The 17769-nt window shown below is 33.6% G+C and overlaps 1 protein-coding gene across 1 annotated transcript in view; it reads left to right on the top strand.

Annotated features, from left to right (window-relative positions):
• LOC137392191 (uncharacterized) overlaps nt 1-15990 on the top strand; it is a 32631-nt gene extending 16641 nt beyond the window's left edge. The window contains exons 5-6 of the mRNA XM_068078834.1: nt 3154-3264; nt 14821-15990. Coding sequence (XP_067934935.1) covers nt 3154-3264; nt 14821-15821 — 1112 coding nt within the window. The 3' untranslated portion in view covers nt 15822-15990. The remainder of the gene's footprint in view (nt 1-3153; nt 3265-14820) is intronic.
• Nucleotides 15991-17769: the final 1779 nt, after the last annotated feature.

Consider the following 17769-nt stretch of genomic DNA (forward strand, 5'->3'; position numbering starts at 1 on the left):
TTTAGTGATAACTGTATTGTCTTATTTTAGTGATAACTGTATTGTCTTATTTTAGTGATAACTGTATTGTCTTATTTTAGTGATAACTGTATTGTCTTATTTTAGTGATAACTGTATTGTCTTATTTTAGTTATAACTGTATTGTCTTATTTTAGTTATAATTGTATTGTCTTATTTTAGTTATAACTGTATTGTCTTATTTTATTTATAACTGTATTGTCTTATTTTAGTGATAACTGTATTGTCTTATTTTAGTTATAACTGTATTGTCTTATTTTAGTTATAACTGTATTGTCTTATTTTATTTATAACTGTATTGTCTTATTTTAGTGATAACTGTATTGTCTTATTTTAGTGATAACTGTATTGTCTTATTTTAGTTATAACTGTATTGTCTTATTTTAGTTATAATTGTATTGTCTTATTTTAGTTATAACTGTATTGTCTTATTTTATTTATAACTGTATTGTCTTATTTTAGTGATAACTGTATTGTCTTATTTTAGTTATAACTGTATTGTCTTATTTTAGTTATAACTGTATTGTCTTATTTTAGTTATAACTGTATTGTCTTATTTTAGTTATAACTGTATTGTCTTATTTTAGTTATAACTGTATTGTCTTATTTTAGTTATAATTGTATTGTCTTATTTTAGTTATAACTGTATTGTCTTATTTTATTTATAACTGTATTGTCTTATTTTAGTTATAACTGTATTGTCTTATTTTAGTGATAACTGTATTGTCTTATTTTAGTTATAACTGTATTGTCTTATTTTAGTGATAACTGTATTGTCTTATTTTAGTGATAACTGTATTGTCTTATTTTAGTGATAACTGTATTGTCTTATTTTAGTGATAACTGTATTGTCTTATTTTAGTTATAACTGTATTGTCTTATTTTAGTTATAATTGTATTGTCTTATTTTAGTTATAACTGTATTGTCTTATTTTATTTATAACTGTATTGTCTTATTTTAGTTATAACTGTATTGTCTTATTTTAGTTATAACTGTATTGTCTTATTTTAGTTATAACTGTATTGTCTTATTTTAGTTATAATTGTATTGTCTTATTTTAGTTATAACTGTATTGTCTTATTTTATTTATAACTGTATTGTCTTATTTTAGTTATAACTGTATTGTCTTATTTTAGTTATAACTGTATTGTCTTATTTTAGTGATAACTGTATTGTCTTATTTTAGTTATAATTGTATTGTCTTATTTTAGTTATAACTGTATTGTCTTATTTTAGTGATAACTGTATTGTCTTATTTTAGTTATAACTGTATTGTCTTATTTTAGTGATAACTGTATTGTCTTATTTTAGTTATAACTGTATTGTCTTATTTTGGTGATAACTGTATTGTCTTATTTTAGTTATAACTGTATTGTCTTATTTTAGTGATAACTGTATTGTCTTATTTTAGTTATAACTGTATTGTCTTATTTTAGTTATAACTGTATTGTCTTATTTTAGTGATAACTGTATTGTCTTATTTTAGTGATAACTGTATTGTCTTATTTTAGTTATAACTGTATTGTCTTATTTTAGTTATAACTGTATTGTCTTATTTTAGTGATAACTGTATTGTCTTATTTTAGTGATAACTGTATTGTCTTATTTTAGTTATAACTGTATTGTCTTATTTTAGTTATAATTGTATTGTCTTATTTTAGTTATAACTGTATTGTCTTATTTTATTTATAACTGTATTGTCTTATTTTAGTTATAACTGTATTGTCTTATTTTAGTGATAACTGTATTGTCTTATTTTAGTTATAACTGTATTGTCTTATTTTAGTTATAACTGTATTGTCTTATTTTAGTTATAATTGTATTGTCTTATTTTAGTTATAACTGTATTGTCTTATTTTAGTGATAATTGTATTGTCTTATTTTAGTTATAACTGTATTGTCTTATTTTAGTTATAATTGTATTGTCTTATTTTAGTTATAACTGTATTGTCTTATTTTATTTATAACTGTATTGTCTTATTTTAGTGATAACTGTATTGTCTTATTTTAGTTATAACTGTATTGTCTTATTTTAGTTATAACTGTATTGTCTTATTTTAGTTATAACTGTATTGTCTTATTTTAGTTATAACTGTATTGTCTTATTTTAGTTATAACTGTATTGTCTTATTTTAGTGATAACTGTATTGTCTTATTTTAGTTATAACTGTATTGTCTTATTTTAGTGATAACTGTATTGTCTTATTTTAGTTATAACTGTATTGTCTTATTTTAGTTATAACTGTATTGTCTTATTTTAGTTATAACTGTATTGTCTTATTTTAGTTATAACTGTATTGTCTTATTTTAGTTATAACTGTATTGTCTTATTTTAGTTATAACTGTATTGTCTTATTTTAGTGATAACTGTATTGTCTTATTTTAGTTATAACTGTATTGTCTTATTTTAGTTATAACTGTATTGTCTTATTTTAGTGATAACTGTATTGTCTTATTTTAGTTATAACTGTATTGTCTTATTTTAGTTATAACTGTATTGTCTTATTTTAGTGATAACTGTATTGTCTTATTTTAGTTATAACTGTATTGTCTTATTTTAGTTATAACTGTATTGTTTTATTTTAGTTATAACTGTATTGTCTTATTTTAGTTATAACTGTATTGTCTTATTTTAGTTATAACTGTATTGTCTTATTTTAGTTATAACTGTATTGTCTTATTTTAGTGATAACTGTATTGTCTTATTTTAGTGATAACTGTATTGTCTTATTTTAGTTATAACTGTATTGTCTTATTTTAGTTATAACTGTATTGTCTTATTTTAGTTATAACTGTATTGTCTTATTTTAGTTATAACTGTATTGTCTTATTTTAGTGATAACTGTATTGTCTTATTTTAGTTATAATTGTATTGTCTTATTTTAGTTATAACTGTATTGTCTTATTTTAGTGATAACTGTATTGTCTTATTTTAGTTATAATTGTATTGTCTTATTTTAGTTATAACTGTATTATTTTATGTTAGTTATAACTGTATTGTCTTACTTTGGTTATAACTGTATTATCTCATTTTACCAGTTGGTTTTTGTTCAGCAGTTGAATGTGTGTTATAGTCTCTTGGTACTCATTATATGATCTTTAATTTTTTGTGTTTTGTCCCTTTGTCTCTCTAGGCGATTTCTTTTACCTGCAGTGTACTCGAAAGTACATGGCTATCATCTCCGCTGACGATTCCCTCACTCTGACCCATTCTGAGCTCACTAATTTCCATAGTCGAACATCAGGTATGGAATTGTTTATTTATCTGCTTTGCTCTGAAGGAGCATTCAGTCTGAAGCAGTCTAGTCTATTCAGACCATAACTATTGTTTACTTGCAGCCACTATTTCCTGATTTTTTCCAATTTCTTTTATGTTTCGTGAGGTCAATAGGAGGTATAATTCTCATGTTGCATAGGCGCTGTGTGTGTATATATATATATATATATATATATATATATATATATATATATATATATATATAGGCGCTTATAATCACGTATACTTGCTAATATTGTTATTGTAGGTAGGGATGCCTCTAGTTGTTATCCATACATACTATTCAGTTTTATCTCCTGCTCTACGCAGAGATGTGAATATGCACGACTTTCAGGAAATGATAAAATTACCCGTTTATCATACCATTTATAATTTTGTTGCTCCAGCAAATATTTCATTTGCATGTGTGCATTTGGCGTGTGCATAACACACCAAATACAATTGTTTAGGGTCTTTCTGTCGCCTCACATCACCTTAGTAACCCAGTTTCTTTTTGACTTAAACTGCTATGGCAATGCTGAAGCACTCTGTTGTGAAGATGACTACATCTCTAGATGGCATACCTCGTCATCACTATTAGAATGAATTAACCTGTTTTCAAGCAAGAACTAAAAAGAAAAAGGTCTTGATCACAACATATAGAGATGATGTATAACTTTTTTTATTGACATTGTAATCATCAACAAAATGATGTTTTTTGTTACACAGCAAAAAAAGAAAACAGGAATTATTGAGTGGGTTGAACAGAAATGTTTTAAATGTTGGTAATAATCTATATACATGTACATGTATATATTTCTACATACATGTATACATGGGGGGAATTTTCGGTTTTTGTCACATGTCTTGCACATGCCCAGTTGCATTTAATCATGTATCATGATTAATATTAGACACTGGCCACAATGCTATATTCTATCACAGCAATATTGCAATAACCCAATACTAATAACCCAATACTGTTAAGAAATATAAGATAAGATATTATGCAAAAATGTGCATAGATAGTTGCAGAATCTTGCATAAGATTATTGTACACAGAGAGGTATTTGGAAAATGTATAGAAAAATAGAGAAATGTATAAAAAAAATATAAATCTCGAAAAAAATTGGTAAGATTTGGCATGAGATATTAAATATTAGACAAAAACAGAACATTCCCCCGTCACGTGACCAGGTTATGAGCCACTCCAGTTATACTCGTCTGTATATGCAACGCGATGCCTATTCGTCTTTTTTCGTTAGGGCTAATTTATTCGGCCCACAACGTCGGCAATAATTAACCTCGAGCTTAAAATTTGGCGAATTTTGAACTGATTCTATCGGTATACCTTATTAAAAGATACAGTACGTCGCTGCACTTGTCATGGCGAGTTATCTTTATCCGTTGTACTGTATATCCGGTATCCGTTAAAATAAAAACGTTTCGCGATGATAAAACTAATGTTAAAAGTTAAAGGTTTACTAAAATACATACCAAAACTTCTTTCAAGTATGGGTTTAGTAAACTAAATTCATTTAAGTTAGATTCAGCGTTTATGTTATACGTTTGTCTCGAAGGTAAAAACTCTCCACGCTGTACATTGTAATGTTAAATTATCTTGGGCACGCTGATCATAACCACTAAAGTCATTGTAGGTACCTATAGTTACTAAGGTTAGCATAGTATTTTGGCACTATTTTTAATGATGATTATTAGTGCCTATAGCCTACGATATTAGCATACATGCCAATTTTTGCATGCCAACACTGAATTTATTTCAACTACACAAAACACTTCTCCCATGATATGTAGTTTGAAAGTTAGAATGGCAAGTGTTGTTATATGTTAAATACAAATCAATTTTCTGTTCAAAGACTTTTTTATAACAATTGTTGCATACCAACACTGAAACGAACTGAAATCGAATAATTGTATGCCAAGTAATTTTTGATTGTAATCGTAGCGAAATAGACCATATTTAGCCATTACTTGCTAATGATTTCACATTTACATTTAAACACCTTTACATTTTTATTTTTCCTTCTAATTTATTTTAACAAAACACTTTTTTCAAGTTATGGAATTTTAAATTTACAGTTGTTTGAAAACCTTTACAGTTGTTTTATTTATTTTTAATTTAGTTCTCCTGCACAAAACGTTTCCTCGTTGTATGAAGTTTGAAAGTTACAGTTGTTTGACAAAATTGGAAAACCTTTACAGTTGTTTTTATTTTCTCTCCTAATGTATTTTAACTACACAAAACACTCCTCTCATTATCTGTAGTTTGAAAGTTAGAATGGCAAATGTTGTTATATGTTAAATACAAATCTATCTTTTGTTCAAAGACTTTTTTTTTACTCGAGCAACGCCGAGTAGCACAGCTAGTCTAATAATATTGCGGAGGATTTGGAGTTGGAAAAGTGAATTGAAGGTTTTAGTAATATGAAGGATTTAGTAGCAGAAAGTTCGTCAACTGAAACATGCGATTGTGTATGTAGTATGTTGGTGTCATGGAATAGAAAACGATGTTTGTCATATATGTAGATGGATAAATATTCTGGGCATTGATTACGCAGGATTTGTATCTCAGACACAAATGAAACAATGGGCAAGTTTGGGATAAGGCAATATGCTCAAAAGTTTTGTGATGTGATTGGTTTACACGCGGTGAGGTGAAATATGTGATTGGTTGGACACAAGTCCTAGCATAGATTTCTGTAAGAGGAATATCCTTTTCTGCCATCAATATGGCAAGATGGGGTACATGGTTGTTACTAGAGATGTCCTGATTCTAAATTCACCAGCCGATTCAGATACCGATTCGATATACCGATTCTTATTGAAAAATAATCTGATTCAGATCTTTTGTGTTGCATAGATAGTTGTTCATTTTATTATGCAAATACAAACATAATGCAAAGAAAATATAAATATTAGTGTATTTATTTGTTTGTATTTATGGAAAAAATATATATACATATTCACATACTGACATACCGTGCATGTAGTAACAAAAGAGTCCACGTTTCTTGTAATTTGTAAATAAAGGTAATTACTGTTAGTGGTACAGTTCTCTCTGTGATAACGAAGTCTCTCTTCTATTGCTGGTTGAACTGCTGCGCCTGAACAAGTTTAAAGCAAATCAATGTTTCTTTTAATTACCGTTAGTAATTCAATTCTCTCAGCGAGACATCTCTTTCTTCCATCACTATCAATGTAGCCAGGCATACTGAAGGGGGACTCACTTGCCACAGATGATGGAGGACAGGCTAAATACCGATAAGCTGCTCGGGTTACCGTTTTCGTACAATACAAACGATACATTGTATTGTCAGGATCAAGAGAGTGATAGATAACTTTATTCATCGACTGTTTAATTTACTTTCGTAATGCTAGCAAATAGAAATATTACACTGCGTTCTTGTCTCCCATCTTTATTATCTTGTTCGTGATTGGCTGCAATAAATCCTATCACTGTAATCGCGAAAGACCACACTTTTTGATTACGTCCTGGCTAAGTTTCCTTTGTTGTGTTGATCAGGCTATAGACATGAAATAAATTGTGTGGCAGGCCCGAAATTCATTAAGTAAAAGTAAGAAGCTTACAGCTAATGATTTTTTATTAGTGTAGCAGGCTAAAGTACGGTTTTCTGCTAAATAGTTGATCTGTAAAAAGTATCGAAAGGTTCAGATGTTTTAAGAAAAGATCGGCCGATACCGATTCAGATACTTGACACCCATATCATCACCGATTCCGATACTAAAATCGGGGCAACTCTAGTTGCAACTGCATGTTTCAATCATGGTTGGAATGATAACTCCTATACTACCTGTTAGCATATTTTGTAGTTTGTAGCTGTTTAGTTCATGTGCGCATATCGTAAAACAAATTACACACAAATAATAAACCTTTGACATGCTGTGTGAGTGCTTTTTTACATTAACAAGCTGTACACCTCTGCTATGTTAGTGAACATGTATACTAATTAATCTCTTACTCTTTCTACCTAAAAGCATCATCATTGTTTTTTAAACACTTTTACTAACTGGTCATTCTTTGAGATAGTATAAAAAGCTCAAAAGTGAACGCTTGCACGTAGAATTACTAGATGGCATGGCTGTGATATTTAGTATCACAAATTTTTCCAATTTTTGTCTGAATATGCATGGCATCTGTGATGAACATCAACAATTCCTATAGTGGGGGAGCCAAGGTATGTTTATTGCTCATTGAAGAGAACTTTATGCCCTATATACCATTGGAAAGCTGAGAGTTCACTGATTTTGAATCTGTGAGTAACTTTTCTGTACCAGTGGCGTATAAAACGCTACAGGGTCGTAAAAGGGGGTTTGTATGCTTTTTCACTGTAGCGAATATCAAAATGTTAGCATACATACCTTAGTAACTGTTGATTCAAATCTTTTCTTTTTTACATTTTATGCTGAACATATTGTTGGCTTGTTATCCCCAAATTTTCAACTCTGCATCACTGTATGATCAGGGGTTTTTCGGCGATATTTAGGGGCATGTCATATTTTTTAAACATTTTTGGGTTCGCACATCAGCCATTTCCTTTCAATCGTAAGTGAGCTTCTGAAGATGATCTATCACAATGATCAATGTGTTTATGTTCAGATTGTTAAATCACATCTTTCTGGACTTGATACTTCTAAGAAAATTGACGCGTTTTGTATGTTATGTCTATTTCGGAGTTATCCCCCAAATATGTATTGTCTATGTTTTTGTGCTATCTGATGCATTCAAGATTTATATCTAGATCAGTTTATAAAACTTGTACTGAGAAATGGCATTTTAGCTAATTTATTGATAAAATACAAGAGCTAACAGAATAAAATAACTGCCTATTATACATATAATCATAAAACAAGCACGTCTTGTAGTCGCAGGATGATCTACTTATGCGCGACTGCACTTTTCCCGTTCCTCTTCGTTGTTCAATAAAGAGGTTGTGAAATGAAACCGGGTCATGTGTGCTATCACGGGTTATGCGTTGCAACTCGGGACCCGTTACTTGACGTGTTTCTTGTACCTATTTTATACTATATTATAGATAATACAAATAGTAATGCAAACATTATAACAACTAGAACTCTGCTGTTACCGACTTTGTCAAAAGTGTGGAAGACTGAGTTTGTAGGATATGAATATGTCTATCTCTAAAGTTTTTCTTTTTTCTTACATGTAACTTATTGTGTACAACAAGCTTTGTAATGCCGCATGGCACATCGGTGGCATATGGCCAAAAGGGGTGGGTGCAACTTTAATAGGTTCCTTACAAAACGTTTCTGGTGAGTTAGTAGTTGATTAATTAGCACTCAAGCGATAAATGTATGCACTAGAACTAAAGAAAACAATTGTCGGTTTGCCTTGAGCCAATGGAAAATATGTTTACAGCCAACGCTGAGTGAAGTTTCTTTTTAAAAATATTTGGTTTTTGTCATAATTTCTTTCTCGCGATGACCAGCGGTGTCAGACGGATTAAGATATAAAGGTTTCACAAATTGTAGATCAACAAAATTTTTGGTAATTGTTTTTTGGGTGAAAGTACGAGTGTGTTGGCAGACGATAGCTGGACCCAGGGCTAAGGAGGGTCACATCATGACTGGTCAGCAGTATCATTGCTAAGAGGAAGGCTCGGCCCCTGCAAGCCATGTAGCCAAGTAGACGGAAGTGGTCTAGGATCAGACCATCAGCCAGCTTGCCCTTCTGGTGCACCAGCTGACGAAGCAGGTCCAGCAGCTACAAGAAGAGCAACATGGCCAAAAACACATGTGTCAAACTCACAGCCCGCGGGCCACATCCGGCCCGCGGTTTTACATTATTACTATTCATGACCCATTAATATGAAGTACTGATGACATAATACTGCACAGAACTACAGATCCCATAATGCAACACTTCAGCTGCCTTGCTGCATGCTTCTCGGGTCAATTTAACCTGAAGTTTGTTTCAGAATAATATTCCTGTCTGTTTTTATCCATATTTATGTTCCAAAAACATAGTTTTATTGTGTTCAATAAGTGTTTATCCTGTTCAGCCCGTGACCTAGATTGTGTTTTGATTTTTGGCCCCTTGTACAATTGAGTTCGACATCCCTGGCCTAAAAGAAGCTATGTCAATCCAACCATTTCTGTGTTGAGGCTGTGGGAGCCAGAAGGACGTTTGGAAGAACTTCCCCAGTGAAAAAACAAAACCGGGAAACTGCGAAAGGTCGCAACATTAGTACCGACCTTTAGTTGTACTAAGGCCCCCAACTGTTCAGACCCTAGCAAAAAAGTGCTCCGGGAAGCTCGCTGGACATGTTGAGTCTGGCTGGACTCTAGTGAGGAAGGCTTCAAGGAATTATGGAAAAGCGATGCAGAGATTCTCTGCCATATCCACCCAGAACAAGGATGTGACACGGCGACCTTTTGCCATGGCCTTAAAATTGAAAGGTGATGCAAAGGTCTATTGCCATATCGACCCAGAATGTGATGTGGAAATTTCTTGCTATAGCCACCCAAATCTATTACGAGACCTGGAAAAGCTGGAGTCCAAATGCTTGAGCAGCAGCTCAACTGGGGAAGCACAACCAGAGTCTAAACAAGCCCCACTGAGCTTGGTTGAAAGAGGTACGCTCCGACACTGGTCTGGAGAGACTGGGCCTGCAATTGGCCAGGAGCCTGCTTTTAAAGCATCAGAGCCGACCTATACCACACTCCATCACTGAACCTAACCTACACACTAAAGGTCTGCCTTGGCAGACGCATGAGTTTCTAGTTCAGTTAACTTTACCACTCATGGCGAGTGTCGTGATGAGCCGATCAGAGCACAGACTCCAGACTGGTCCCATTCCACAAGATACTTCTTTTTAGAGAAACTAGAGGAGACGTTTATCCAGTTCTTGATTGACACCGGATGCACTACAAACATGCTAAGCAAGCAGGTTTTTAGGTTTCCTCAAGGCACGATAGACCTACTCAAAGCGGCTGATAGCAACGATCCTGTAGCTGATGGAAAAATTGGTCCATTCTACAGTATCATACGATTGCCAATACAGCTATTTTCAAGTTTTGTATTAGAATATCCTTGGTCTTTGCATCCCATAATAAAGACCTCCTTTGTCTTTATTATAGGATATAAAGACCCAGGAGGTCTTTGTAATGAGCCACATTAGCAAAGATCCTATTTTTAATACCATTCCTAACAGCCCACTAGTGTCCTATGGACTTTCAGCAGCTTGGGCTTTCCTTCGGCGGGCAAGTGTTGACATGTTGTACAAATATATAAATCTGTACAGTGTATGTATGCTCAACAGACAACTGCATAAAATGAGCATTTACCTTGCTCTGCTAATCTCTGCATGATGAGCTCCCTTTACGTCGAACATGAATAGGCAAGGGATACTGTTACTTAGCAAGATGCAGGTGGTAAGAGACATGGTGGTGCCAGCTCCGACTGAAATGTCTGTTTTGTGTTGGGTCACCACACAGAATTACTGCTGATTGGAGTAAATAAAATTTTGGTTAGGATCTCTTACTGACTTCAGGCTTGAACCGGCCTGGGCCAAAGAGAAGCATAGTTAACGCAGTGTCTGAAGCTCACAGACAAACCTCTGATGTTCCAAGCAGGAACCTTGTTTGGTATGTATTTGGGGTGTAGGACCACCAGGTGAATAAGGAACCACCTCTCTGCAGCTTGGTGTTCATGGCTCGAGGTGCGAAAGCACTAGAGGCAGAAGTGCCAACCTACCTAAAGGACCTGTTCTAAGCAAAAAAACTTCACAGAGCCGGGACAAACTGAGCAGTTATCAAAACTGTTAATATGCTGTCAAGCAACGTTTAGTATGGGAAAAAGAGACGTGGGCTGACCCTCTGAAGTGGAGCATTCTATAGTATCAAAGAAGGAGCTCTGGCCAATATGTCAACCTTTCTATTAACTCGGACTAAAGAAGGTTCTTAAAAGGTTCTTATTGTGTGTTGACTACCACCAGCTGAACAGGGTCACAGAGTAAAAGGCTTACCCTCTTTTTTAGACGACCTGCATCCTAGCTAGAAGATGAAAGAACCATCTGCATACTTGCCAAGTCTCTCGGTTTGGCCGGGACCCTCAGTATTTTAAGTCAGTCTCCTTTTTTCACAAAATCTCTCGTTTTTCTCCAGCTTTTTCAATAAAAGTAGTGGTTTAATTTTTTTACTTGTCGTTTCCCCTTTGTTTACTAGTTGTGAGCTTGCATCATCATACAAAGTTAGCAACAATGAAACAGATTGCTATTAAACCGTATGCTTGCCATAAAACCTGGGCTATTTAGATTTAGCAACGTTTATGTCTAACGATTTTCTTAACAGTTTTTCATCAATAAACAAAGATTATACATGGACATATCATTGGCAAACAACCATGACCTCACATTGATAGTAGAGTACCTGAACATTGAATAAAATCATAGAAGGGCCTCCTATATAGGTACCAAAGAAGAAAAAAACTTCACAAAGAAATCTAGGCTTCAGATTCAACTACTACTTTTACCGTCAATCTCCCGCTTTTTTACTCAACTACTTGGCAAGTATGGCCATCTGGCTTTAAAGAATTCGACCTACCACCAAGTCGGCTGTCCCATAAAAGAGCGAAGCCTGCTAATGTTTACGATGTAAAAGGAGCCCATCAAGTAGAAGTTGGCAGAGCACGAGAGCCTCATTTTATGCAGTTGTCTGTTAAGCATACTTATACTGTGCCTATGTATATAAATATCAAAGTTTTTCATAGTCATTGTCTGTCTGTTCAGATATCTGTCTAATTATAGCTATTAAAATCTTGGATTGAAAAACTTGCTTTTTGCTGGATTTGAACTAACAAAAATTGCAACCACAATTTTCTATGCTTGCCTCTAACCACGAAGCTACAGAATTCTTACAATTTTAACGCTCTTATCATTTACCGTATAGCCCTTTCTCGATTGGCCTTGCTAAATAAAAAGTTAATTGATACATTGCGCCCACAGGTTGTGATGCCCCTATAATTTTTGCCTAAGTCTATGAAACAAGATGCTTTATCAGAATTTTTCGAATAGAGCAAATTTGTTTTCCTGAAATACGATATCAACAAAATTTCTCTCGAAGTTAAAATTTGGCAATTGCTGTACTGGTTACAATGAAATAAAAAAATGTCGATATGCTATTCTCCAAAATATCTCCCACAACGCTGAAAAGAGATACAGATAAAACGACCGCTATTTTAAACACGGAACAGAGGAACGAGATCGTCCATGACCCAGCAAATGACTACTACTGTTAGTTTTTGATTATATGGATAATAGGCAGTTATTTTATTGTTAGTTCTTGTATTTTATCAATAAATTAGCTAAAATGCCATTTCTCTGTACAAGTCTTATAAACTGACCTAGATGTGGATCTTGAATGCATCAGATAACACAAAAACATAGATAATACATATTTGGGAGATAACTCCGAAATAGACATAACATACAAAACACGTCAATTTTCTCAAAAGTAATAAGTCCAGAAAGTTATAATTCAGTATTCTGAACATAAACACATTGGTCATCATGATATATAATCTTTAGAAGCTCAATTATGATTGAAAGGAAATGGCTGATGTGCGAACCCAAAAATGTTGCAAAAATATGACATGCCCCTGAATATCTCCGAAAAACCCCTGATCATACAGTGAGGTAGGGTTTAAAATTTGGGTATACAAAGCCAACAATGTGTTCGGCATAACACGTGAAAAAGAGAAGATTTGGATCAACAGTTATTAAAGTATGTATGCTAACATTTTGATATACGCTACAACGAAAAAGCATACAAAACCCCCGTTTACGCCCCTGTAGCGTTTTATACCCCATTGGTACGGAAAAATTACTCGCAGAATCAAAATCAGGGAACTCTCTGCTTTTCAATGGTATATGGGGCATAAAGTTCTCTTCAATGAGCAAAAAACATACCTTGGCTCCCCACTACTAAGCTGGTCTTGCAATGGTGTTCAAAAATTTCATGAAAGTTCAACAATACAAATTACCCCATGTTTTCATTCAGTCATGTCTCCTATTCTTTTACTCTTATTCCAAAAAGCTCACACTGCTGCAACTGAAGAATTTCATAAAATACACGTTGTAATTTGTGTTTAACATGTAAAAAACAAGTTCAAAGAAAGACCGTAATTCTATATGGTTTTATAGAGTAGAATGTGTGACAGTCCTTTGTGTGTGAGTAAACAAGGCAGACATGAAGTAAATTATCACTGTTCATATACATTTGATATTAAACATTTTAAAAATCTTTTCAGCTGTAGGTACGATTATGGATGATCCCATATTGGAACAACGATTCTTATACAAATACATTGCATTTTATTGAATTCGCTTTTGAGCCAAGAAACATTAACAAATACAGAAACTAATGAAATATAGCATTAAAGCAAATACATTATATAAAACTATTTATGTGTAGAAAACCAAATTAATAATATAATTATGAGTAAAAGGGAGCTTGTGCTGGTACTTTACGTTGCGGACATGTGAACGGAAGTATAAGCCTGGCAATGCGTGGGTTCAGCTGTACAGTGAGTGATAAAATAGACGACATACTTCTAACTCGCAAAACTCTCGAAAAAATTAACATATGTGGAAATTACTTTGTATATCAAGACAAATACATCCCCAAATTTTGGGTCGTATGCCATAAAATTTGTGTGTAGAGCTGGTCGTAAGTCATGATTTAGCTATAGAATTAGTGCTACTTCTGTTGTTCTGTTGAACTAAAATAGACTATATAGGTAGGACGACTCTTTCTGGGGATTTGTTATAACTAAATCTATGCAATGCTTGCTTCAATTGTCTTACACTTCAGATTCTTATCAAATAGCTAATGAGCTACTTGTTATGGTGAAGATTTATCAGCACTTACCAACCTTGGTTTCCAATTGACTGGTGCCTATCTACATATATATCATTTGCTGCTGTAATAATTTGAAACCAGCCAAGTTTTTCCATCTATGATTCAAAAGGATGTTAAAAATGAATTTACACAAAATATTAGTAGATTTTATCAGAAAGTATCGGTATTTTTCTACCATTTGTGGTTGTTTTTAATGTTTGAGGTAATCTGACTGTCAGGATATTTCAAGATTAAAATCAACAAAACTTGATTGTGGTTAAAACACTCAGAAGAAAAATATTCCAAATGACGTCACTAGTTGCTATTGTTGATATAGTTGATATCAGTAATTGCGATCAAGTTGCAGTGTTACATGTCTCTATTCTGTCAATCTCTTTGCAACTATAGATGTCATAATCGCACTTTCGCTTGATCTGAGCATTTTAACCACAATCAGGTTTTGCTGATTTAAACCTTGAAACATCCTGGCAGTCAGATCAACTCAAATATCAAAAACAATTGCGAATGATAGAGAAATACTGATACTTTTTGATAAAATCTACTAAAATTTTGACTAGATCTTTAATTAGATCTAGTCAAGCATCAATCATCTCATCCAGTTGAATGCGTGCGGCTTTTCTTTCAGGCTCGATATACGGCAAAGGTAATGGAGAGATTTCGCTCACTAATGAAGCCTCTTCCTACTCACATGTTATCGAACTGCTCACCTCAGATGGTCGCACCCAGAAATTTACAATAAGTGACTTAAAAACTGCTGACATGATTTCTAGGGCGATGAACGATACACCTGAGCTGCGAGACGCTAAATCACCTCTGCCACCGACTCCTACAGTCCAGATCGGTGAGGAAGGCCCCATTCTGGTTGCCAGGGATTGTGGGGCAGTGCCCGCTATTGGTGAAAAACCTTTCTGGATAGACTGCTTTGTCCCAGCTAATCCTGAGGATACACCAGGCCCAGGAAGCATATACCGAAGGGATGATGATGCTATTAGACCGTATCTTAGGAACAAAATTATGCACATTGAATCTGTGTGCAAACGGCAACCTTCCAAACGATTTCACGAATTTGTTGAAGACGTGAAGATTGTGCCTACTATGGTAGATGCGACAGAAATGACTGTAGCACAGCAAGCAATGCCAGTTTATCGTCGAGCTAGGTTGTCAAGGCTTGTAACAGAGAAGCCTACGATCCCAACAAGCAAGTTTTCCAAAGACAATGTTGAGAGTACACTTGCTGAGTGTTTAAAAAAGATAATTCGTCGGAACTTTGAAACAGGTGTTACAGAAAAGTGCCCAATTGGTCTTACCACGCAAGAACGAGAGACATTCTGTTGGAGGTTAGATTTGGTTGAAAATACAGTTGACTTGATTGGCTGGAAGTCTTTTGCTTCTGCTGTGATGTTGTTAAACAATGATGACCTGGAGATGATCGATGAATTCAGTTGTAAATATAAATGTCAGGTGGTAGAGGTGGTGCTAGATCATTGGTATAAACTTTATGCCATGAGATCGGACAAATGCTTGCAGCCCGCTACCAAACAAACTATTATAGAAGTGCTTAACAAACTGGAGAAAATTGACCTATTGTATAAATTGAACTGGAGATTAATATATCCTTTGACATGACTATAGGAGCTTACAGCTCAATACTGTGATCCATCAGGTTTTGTACAATTCTTGAATTTTAGTTTAGCTCAGTATTTTATTTTCATTGCAATTATTTTTTATATATTTGTACAATTGTATATCCTTTATATCTGTATGATAGAAATTCATATGGTGCTTCCGAAAGTCATTTCTTTTATCGATATCTTCAACCAGGATCTGCTAGATTATCAGACATAGTGCGTGGCCTGACGAATTTAGTTAGTATATTGATCTGCTTTGCAATATATTTGGCACAGAGAAACAATAAGAGACCTGTGAGGTAGCCAGCGACAGTATGAGCGCATTTTATTATATGCTAGCTACATTTATCATTGTTGTACATTTAAAAAAGGTTGCTTGGTTTTTTATACCAACTTACCCTTCGATTAATACTTTGGGGACTGACAGCATACATGTACGTATATGTCTCTCTAATGAGAATACACCGAGTTCATCATGGGCTCAGTTTAAAGAACTTTATGATGTACTGTAGTTGTGCTTGTGCTCTTTCGAGAAATCTATACGGTATGTAAGTAATATCATATGATAATCAACACATGTATTACTCAGCTAACCCCTTGTTACTTCTTCATGAATGACTATATGTAGTTACCTAGCCAACGCATGGTTTCTAATATTCATTGTCGTCATGTCTTGCTATGGAACCTTTACCACTTCGGCTTTTTTGAAAAAAGGTTGTCTTCATTATCAAAGAATATTTTCTATGTTGATGTTCACCATGCTCGACACACTGAGTGTCACATTGTGATTTTGGTAAACGATATGTCAGATGCTAATTCCAACCTACATTCTAAAAATGGATAGCATCCCGTTTCACAATGGATGATGGTTGACACCTAGCTAATCAGTAATGGTAATTGCAAAGCCTGATCATCCTTCAAAATCTGACTATGAATTATAAGGCAAACGTAGTGTTTATTATACTGAGAGTATAATACAATTGGCGATAACACTTCAAGTATTAAAAAACAGTTTTTATCGGTTTGATAGCTAAAAGAATACAGAGAAGACAAATAACAACATGAGAATTTGTAAATATTTACATGTATTTGCAAAGTGACAATTGCTGGTAAATCTTACTTGTTACAGGCTTAAAAACCTATTACCAATAAGTCTAAACAAAATATTTGCAAGTGATTCTAATCTGTAATAAGGTTTGTCACTTGCTTACCTACTTTATTATTCCATGTTCTATATTAAAGAGGACAGCTGTGATAAAAGATAAGTTAATGGCAATTTCTTGGTATTTAAAAATTCAGATTGGGTGTGACAGAGTCTAGATGCATCATGTCACATTTACTGAATATTGATTTTAGCCATGAAACTCTAACATTTTGACACAGATGAAATATCGTAGCTGTAGGAATAATTGCAGTTCTCCTTTCCTGTATTGGTTCTTCAATCAGCAGGATTTTTAATTCACTGATGGAAGATGTGATAAATTAGTAAAAATTGTAGATAGTATTGAATATTGATAATTAATATAGCAATTCTAACCTGTGTAAGGATTTCAAGAACAGCATCAGTCTAGAGAACATTTGTAAAAAAATGTTTTACACAATTCTCTTGATGCTGACTTTCAACTGAATTCATAGACACCAATCAGCATCAGTCACATGAATCTTCAACGCTTTTCATTAATATAAGCTGTAAAATGAAAAGTTGTTACCTATAATTTGGTATGCAGTGTGTAAAAGGAACAAATATGTTCTGACAGAGATTGTTAAAACTTATATTAGTTTAAAAAAAATCTTTCTATAAGAGCAAATTATAATTCATTTAATTCGCTTCATTGACCAAATGCCAAAAGTAATTCTTTAATAAATACTAAAGACAATTACAGACAGCGGTAAAACAAATGCATCATACTAAAATATTTAAAAACTAAATTTTAAAGCCTGAACTA

This window comes from Watersipora subatra, chromosome 3, assembly GCF_963576615.1.
Source record: "Watersipora subatra chromosome 3, tzWatSuba1.1, whole genome shotgun sequence".
Taxonomy (NCBI): domain Eukaryota; kingdom Metazoa; phylum Bryozoa; class Gymnolaemata; order Cheilostomatida; family Watersiporidae; genus Watersipora; species Watersipora subatra.